The sequence below is a fragment of the Cibotium barometz genome, chromosome 7, assembly GCF_041138505.1.
Source record: "Cibotium barometz isolate CiBa-2024 chromosome 7, ASM4113850v1, whole genome shotgun sequence".
NCBI lineage: Eukaryota > Viridiplantae > Streptophyta > Polypodiopsida > Cyatheales > Cibotiaceae > Cibotium > Cibotium barometz.
This window is the reverse complement of record NC_141052.1, coordinates 26,768,373-26,776,436: the sequence shown is the minus strand read 5'-3', so window position 1 is coordinate 26,776,436 and position 8,064 is coordinate 26,768,373. Positions and strand designations below refer to the sequence as shown.

At 45.9% G+C, this 8,064-nt stretch overlaps 1 protein-coding gene across 2 annotated transcripts in view; it reads left to right on the top strand.

Moving 5' to 3' along the window:
- The first annotated feature begins 2,037 nt into the window (after positions 1–2,037).
- The window catches only part of LOC147636841 (TLR4 regulator/MIR-interacting MSAP protein), a 65,776-nt gene continuing 59,749 nt past the window's right edge, over positions 2,038–8,064 (top strand). For both annotated transcript variants that reach the window (XM_086800397.1, XM_086800396.1), the window contains exon 1: positions 2,038–2,223. In XM_086800397.1, the coding sequence (XP_086656523.1) occupies positions 2,119–2,223 (105 nt within the window). In that variant the 5' untranslated portion in view covers positions 2,038–2,118. The remainder of the gene's footprint in view (positions 2,224–8,064) is intronic.

Sequence of the window (8,064 nt, the reverse complement as noted above, 5' to 3'; positions counted from 1 at the left end):
TAGTAGATCCTAATCAACTGTTTGTGGTTGAAATGGATGCTAGTGACCATGCAGTTGGTGCTGTCCTTCTTCAAGGAGGAAGACCGATAGCTTTTGAGAGCAAGAAGTTGGATAGAGTTCAGTGGAATTATTCTATGTATGAGTGTGAGCTTTATGCCATCATTTATACTCTAGGCAAGTGGAGACATTATCTCTATGGTGCTAAGTTTGAGATTGTCTTTGATCATGAGAGTATGAAATGGTTGACAACTCAAACTTCTTTGAAAGGTCGTAAAGCTCGGTGGGCAGAAATCCTCCAAGAATTCGACTTTCAACTAAGGTATCGCAAGGGCCGATACAATGTCGTGGCTGATGCCTTAAGTCAACTCGTTGAGTTTCACGGAGTTGAAAAGTGAATTTAAGGCAAGTGTGAACATGATCAGTCATATGCACAGGTGTGGAAAGTTGTTACACGTAGGGATCCCTCACACTCCTCATCACAGTAGCCACTGCAGATGATAGTTCCACACCCAGCTCTTCTGTTTCTAGGGACGAGCTTAGTCATTAGAAGCATTTTTCCATTAATAATGGGTACTTGTTATACAAAGGAAGAGTGTGTGTACCTTCGGAATCCAACACTAGGCGTCAAATACTTTATGAGTGTCATGATAGCCGAAGTGCAGGTCATCCTGGATTAGGAAGACCTATGCCTTAGTGAGAAGGCAATTCTATTGGCGTGGACTTCACAAGGACGTCCAAGAATATGTTTTGCATTATTAAAAATGCCAGGTCAATATGGATGAGCGTCTTAAGATAGGCGAGCTGTTACAACCATTAGAGATTCTTGATAGTAAGTGGGAAAGCATCTTTATGGATTTTATTTGTAGGTCTACCTACAACTACCAGAGGTCATGATGCCATCTGGGTTGTAGTGGACAGGTTGACTAAGATGTCTCAGTTTATTCCGACTAAAACAACGCTGAAAACGCCAGAGTTAGCTCGGCTTTTCATTGAGAATATCTATCAACTCTATGGGCTGCTAGCCAATATAGTCAGTGATAGAGACCAGAAGTTTAATAGTCACTTCTGGCAGTGTTCAAAAGGTTGGACACAATGCTCAATATGAGCACGGCTGACCACCCCCAGAGTGATGGTTAAATAGAAAGGGTCAACCAAGTACTGGAGGATATGCTAAGAGCATATGTGAGAAAACGGCAAACGAATTGGGAAGATTACAATTTGCCTACAATAGTGCGAAGCATGTTGCTACATGCTTTAGTCATTATGTATGGGTTTCAACCCCGATCTCCAGTAGCTATAGGGTTAGCTACTGAAAGAATTCAAAAGGTTAAAGATTTTCTACAAGATCATAATGATATGCTGAAGATCGCTAAGGAAAATGTTAAACGGGCCCAAGATCGTACAAGCATTATGCAGATGAAGACCACAGGTCACATTTGAAAAAGGTGACCAAGTATTTCTTAAAGTTCCTTCGAGTTCGAAAACTTTAAAGCCGGGCAAAGTGCCAAAGTTGTTGCCTAGGTATTATGGACCTTTCACAATACTTAAGCGTGTAGGTGAAGTTGCCTACAAGTTAGCTTTGCCAGAACATTCCAAGGTTCACCCAGTTTTTCATGTTAGTTGTCTGTAGAAACGACTAGGTGAAGATGCCAATGTGGTGGATACAGGTGTTCTTGTAGATTTAATTAAGCCTCCAATGTTACCACACGAGCCAGGGCGCATCTTGGATTAGAGAGATGGATTCAATGTAGGTATGAGAGAGAGAGAGAGAGAGAGAGAGAGAGAGAGAGAGCCTAGTAAATGCTGTCCTTTTCGTGTAAAGATGAGAGGGAGAGGGTTAGGGATAGAGATAGAGAGAGATGGGCAAGAACATGATGTGCATGACTGGACACATAGTTAGATCACCAATACAAGCAGATTTTTAAAGATAAAAAACAGCCAAATTAACCTACTAAATTATGATATATTCCACAAATTAGTTGGGGTTGCCCATGATATATACACTACAAAGAACTTAAATTAACTTCTCTTATTCCCCTTCCCCTGTACTACTCAAAAAGTACTCTTTCGCAGGGCTCATACTCTGTAAGACGTAAGGTGATCAAACCGTAAGCGACTATGGCCGCCATGCTAACACTTTTGCTCTACGCCCTCTCGCTTACAGGCAGTGTTCATCTGGGTGACGCATTTGCAGACAAGTGCGCGGCCTGCCAAGCCGTCGCGGTACTCTTCTTTTCTTTTCCTTTCATCGTTTCTTGTGTTCCACAGAGTTTTTTTTTCTTGCGATTAATTTAATTTGGATCTGAGTTATGTCGACTGTCGTACAACACGCTCCCACACCTTAAACTGAATTATGCCTACCATTTTGCTTTTAATTAATTCCCCATTACGTTGTGGCAAAATGTGCAATGGACATTTAGGGAACCCATCAGATCTGGATACCTTCAATGAACAGCAGGACTACGCACAGTGATTTGAAAGCACCCTAACGTCTGATTTTGAGCTCTTAAGCAATGCACACAGGGAGCAAAGGTAAAAGGCATACCTGTCTTCTCCTCATGCATTCGGAGATGAAGCTTGGGGTCTTATCTTGGCCTATGCCAACATCACATTGTAACTTGCAAGCCTCAGAAGAGAGAAGGAAAAGGTAGTTCTGCATTCGTCCACATACATGATGACAATCATAAGAGACTCTCTTAGAATTGGTTAAAGACCGTCCACAAAGAGCCCGTGCTCTTGGGACATGGATCAGCTTAAGTGAGTGTCTTTTTCAAAGTGCATTCTTTGGCTTCTCCTAGACTTAGATTTTTAGAAAGGATTCCTCCACATTCAATCGGATTACTTGTCAATCTGGAGGTACCATCGTGTATCAAGGTACAGAGTGCCTGTCTCAAGGTGCAGATTTGGCCTCTTCCAGATAAGGATCTTGAAACACGGGGTTGCTACTGACTTGTCCATGGCTTTATGAAGACCTCATCGCATCGAATGGTGGCCCTGTTTGACCAATTTTGGTCAATTTGGGCAAAAACCCCAAATTTGGGCGTGTGCAAAGGGATCAATTAGCTGATTTTTACTGATTTTGGAGAAAATAGCTTCAATTTGATGTTTTTTGCCTTGAAAGTAAAAACCCCCATTTTTTCTTGAATGCCAGGCCTTGATTTCTGCAAATGTCCTAAATCTTCATGAATATAGGAGCTTTAATTAGATGAATTTTGCCCTGATTTCTGAAGAAGGCCTTATTTAATTTTTTGACCTTTTGTTGTGTTGACGGAGATGACTATGAGGCCATGATGACGATGATGGTGATGAGCTGACATGTATAGAGAAGTTGTAGACGGAGGCCGGTGTTGAGAAGGAAGGCCGATGGGCTGTCGATTTGGCTGATGAAGAGGTGGCCAATGTGGAAGAAGCCCAGGTGTAGGTAGCGAGAGTAGCTAGGCGGGGAAGAAGCCGAGACGTGAGCTTTGACAAAGAGAGCAGCTGATAGTGAGAACAGGCCGAATTTGACGTCAGAATGGGAACAGCGGGGGTATGAGAGTGTTAGTGATGGTGGCCTTTATGCGAAAAACGGGAGTAGACATGGGCTGTGAGCTGTGAGGTGACGACCACGATGAACAACAGATTGGCATTGGTGCTGACGTGTGTAAGCCTAGTGAGGTGTGCGGTGACAGATTCCACCACGTATCCAAGAGATAGAAATATAGAAAGAGAAGATAGAGAGAGGGAGAGAGAGAAGGGTTTAGGGAACTTTGCACAGGACACACACATTGAGTGGGGAATAGGCCCCGCCCCCTTTCACCGCCCCCTTTCAGGAATTTATTAAGGAACAATCCATGGGCTTAACAAGCAAGGATCAATACATCAATGAATACAAAAGCAAACAAATCTGCTGATGTAGAAACCCAAGTCGGAGTCGAGGCACGAGATCTTGATGCCGAGCACACCACGGGGAAGACCCACAAGAATCTCTCACGAGGCTAGTACTAGATCCAAGTCCAAGTCCAAGTCCAAATCTAAGTCCAAGGAATCTCCAAACTCGTAAACAAGGTACACAGGTAATACGTGTAGATGGCGAAGCTTATGGTGTTCAGCTGTAAGCTTGGTGACAATCCACAAGAATGCTGTACAGGGGAATTATACCAAATCAGGACCACGGCTGTAGGGAAGTACAGCACTCAACAGGTGGCGGTGGTCTGTATAGACAGCAGGCAGTGCTGTATGGTGTTGTCAGCAGGCGATGGCGCACTGCAGCAGGTGGTACGGCAGCGGTCAGCTGCAGGTGGTGGCAGCCAGGTAAGCGCAGTTAGGTGGCACTGGCAGTAGCTGGTGGCGGCAGCTAGGCGCACAGAAGGCAGTGCTGGCAGCACAATCAACATACCAGCAGTGGGCTGGCGCACTGAACAAGTGGTTCAGGCGGCGGCCAGACTGGTGGCAGCTCCAGGCATCGGAGATTCAGGAGGTGGTGGTACTGAGCAAGTGGCAGCAGCTGCGTTGAACAGTAGGTGCAGGGCGTACAACAGCAGGCGCAGACTGCAGCTGGCAGGGCACAGGTGGGCGGTGGTTGGCGTAGATGGTGCCGAGAGGCGGCAATGCTGGCGGCAACACAGTGGTGGCTAGGCGGCAGCTAGTGGATGGCAGGCGGCGCACACCGCCATTGGCGGCACTGGCTGGCGATTCAGGTGGCGAAGTTCTGAATTGGCAGCAGCAGTGTTTTCCAAGTTTCAATCAAAGATGCCCATGCCTTGATGTTGATGATGATAGATGATCTCCATGCCTTGATGTTGATGATGATAGATGATCTCCACGCCTTGTCCCCGGATTCAAGAGGGGTTCATGCTTCTTTTATACTTGAGGAGGGGATCCTCAGTTCCTTCTTGTACCACTTTTAACCACCAATTTAAGGCGGCATCCTTCAAATGCATGCGGACCATGCGAAGCTTGGACTTTTTGGAGAGAAGTCCTCTCCTCCAAACGGCATCGAATTGCTTAGCAAAAGATAAAGCTTTTTGTGTATCCTTTTTACCATAGAAAGCATCGAACTTGACACTCTTCTCTCCCGGCTTGAAGTCCATTTTGCCGGTTGATGTTGGCTCTTTTGCCTTCCTTTCTCTTGCTTGTCCTGAAGAGGCTGCATTTGAGATAGTAGGCCTATGAATAGCATCCTTGTCTCCTCCACGGGAAATAGACCTGGTGGCTCTAGATCCTTCTGCAATGGTGACTCCTTTAGCACGAAGATAGGCTTTGGCGGCTTCAACTCCTTCGGCTTCGGTGGCTCTATCTTTGATGAAATCTTCAAACATTTGAGCCCTTCTTTGATCCTGTTCCCTCTTGGCTTTCCAAGCAAGGAATTCACAAAGATGATCCACGCCTTGTCCCTAGATTCAAGAGGGGTTCATGCTTCTTTTATGCTTGAGGAGGGAATCTTGCTTTTTGCCAAAAAGCTAGTAAGGCTTTTCTTTTCTTTTTCACTTTGCTTTTCCTCTTTTAACTTTTAATAATAAAATATTACTCAAATATGGTGAGCTTTTCCAAAGTTCTTGTGTGTTGCTTTTCTGGCTTTAGGGCCTTGCTTTTGGCCCTAGAGTTGCTTTTTGAAAAAGCGGCTTTTCGCTTTTTGGTTTGGCTCAGTCTTCTCTTGCCAGTGGTGCTCCTAGCTCGTGGTCGACACAGTTTGACTTTTTGCTTTTCTCTGCTTTTTGACCAAAATCGATGCTTTTCCATGTGCAAACCTTATAGTTCATGTCCCCATGCCTTCTTTCACTGGTCTCGTGTCTAGGCAAGGGTTCCATCATGTGAATAGAGTGTTGGGAAGGCCAAATAGTTACACGTGGATAGCGAAGATCAATGGCATAGCTGTGGTTAATATGGGTCGACAACCTTAGGTGTAGCGGGTGATGCTTCAAAGTTACACACAGGTAATGGTAGCTTTGATACCAAACGATCGATCAACAGGAATAGCTATGGAGGGTGGTACTCCATCTCTACTGGGGGGAGAGAGAGAAAGAAAGAAAGAAAGAAAGAAAGCTGTATTAACGTCTACTAGAGGCCGAACTCTACCTATGAGACAAATCAATGTACAACTGTCAATGTCTTTTGGATGTCCAGGGAAAAAAAAAAGGACAAAATGAACATGAAATAAACTATGAAAGTATTGAGCTAGTGGGGGGTGTGATGGATGGAGCACTACTGCTAGAGGCTCAGTATGCAACCTATATGTGCAGGGTATACAAGAATGCAATGCAGATCTGTCTAGCTCCAACCAGTACCATAATGGGGGTGTAATATGTGATACATAGGCGATGGCGAGGCAAAAATACCTCGGAGCATGATCTCGGGTGTGAGTGTAAGTGAGCTAGCCGCTCCTGGATATGGTGCTGATGTCGAGTCCGTATCTCTGTGATCTCCCTCTGATGTAGTCTGGGAGTCTGGTAGCCTAGTGCTCTCGGTCTCCATCTGGCGTGGAGGTCCGCAGCGTGCTGAAGTGTAACCCCCTCCTCTGTTAGGGTAGGCACTGGGATAGATCTATGGAAGAAATCAGTGAGCTGGAGCTGTCGCCCACCTCTCCCTGTGGTATGAGTCCCCAGCAGTGTCTCTCTGTGGCGCTGTGTCTCTAGCAAGAACTGGCCAAATCTGCGCTGGTCTGCGGACTCCATGATCTGGCGGAGTGAGGGATGTCCACTGAAGATGGTGGTGTATCTCTCTCTAATGACACTGTATGCTCTGCATCTGCATACATAATGTTCCTCACTCTCAACCTCCTCCTGGCATAGTCTGCATATCCTCTTTGCTCTGGGGATCCATGCAGCCCTACTGCCTCACTCAAGTTGGTGTGATGACACTCTGAGCTGCCAATCACCACTCGGGCACTGTGAGGCATGTACACATCCATGTATCCAGGTCTCTGTATGAATCCATCCGCTGAGGATACGCATAAATTGATCTCTGTAGTATAGCATCTTCGGCGGTAGAGGCTGACTGGGTGTAATCCAAGTCTCTGTAGTATAGCATCTTCGGCGGTAGAGGCTGACTGGGTGTAATCCAAGTCTCTTGAGTGTATCGTTGCCATAAATCCTGCCGAAGGACTCTGTTCCTCTCACGGTGAGAGAGCTGGATGTGTGGTGCATGTATATCATACTGGAAATGTGGCAGGTGATCTATGTCAAGACCATGCTGAGTGAGCCACTGTATCATCTGTGAATACCATGATCTCCAATCTCCACTCTCTGCAAGCTGCCTGGACGCCTCAAAAGCTCCATGTGAGAGTCGATCTGATGGCATATCTCTGATCCTCTGTATGAAGCAGATTGTCTGGAAGAGGGCCTCTACTAGCATAGGAGGTGCAGCAAACTTTGTTCGGACAATGTCATGTGGGATGGAGGGTTTGTTGCGGATCATCCGTGAGAGCATGAGAATCTGAGGCCTCTCTATCTGAGACCATGTAGAGGTGGCGAGCCCAGGTGTCCATAGTGTTGTAGCATACATTAAAGCAGGGGTGACTAGTGTGTCAAACAACCACCTCTTCGTGCGGGGCTCCTAGAAGTGTGCCCTGTGACACTGTCTCTCTACCATGGCCAGAGCTGCATACCCTCGTGTGAGTCTATCCCTGGCTGCTTGTGCCATAGTAAATCTTCCTGGCGGAGTCGTAAATGTAATCCCCGGGTACACATATGAGTCTACCACCTCTACATATTCTCTTGCTAGTGTGAAGATGGCCTGTTGTCGAACTGGCCCTGAGGTGTGGAAAATCATGGCCTTGGTTTTTCCAAGGTTCACTGTAAGCCTCCTCTGTGTGCACAGAAGTCATCGAGCGCATGGAGATGGTGCTGTAGTCCCATCCGCGACTCAGAGATTAGAATAATATCATCTGCATATAGCATAATGTGGACTGTGGTACCTGAGATGTCTACCCCGTCCCCACCTTGTACTCAGTCAAATCTTCATCTTATGTGAGCATTTACTCATTTTGGGTATTTTCTTTTATTCTTTGGATTTATCTCATCCCAACACTTGGATTAATCCTATTGGCCCATGGGAACCTTAATTGGACCATAATCCGAAAATTTT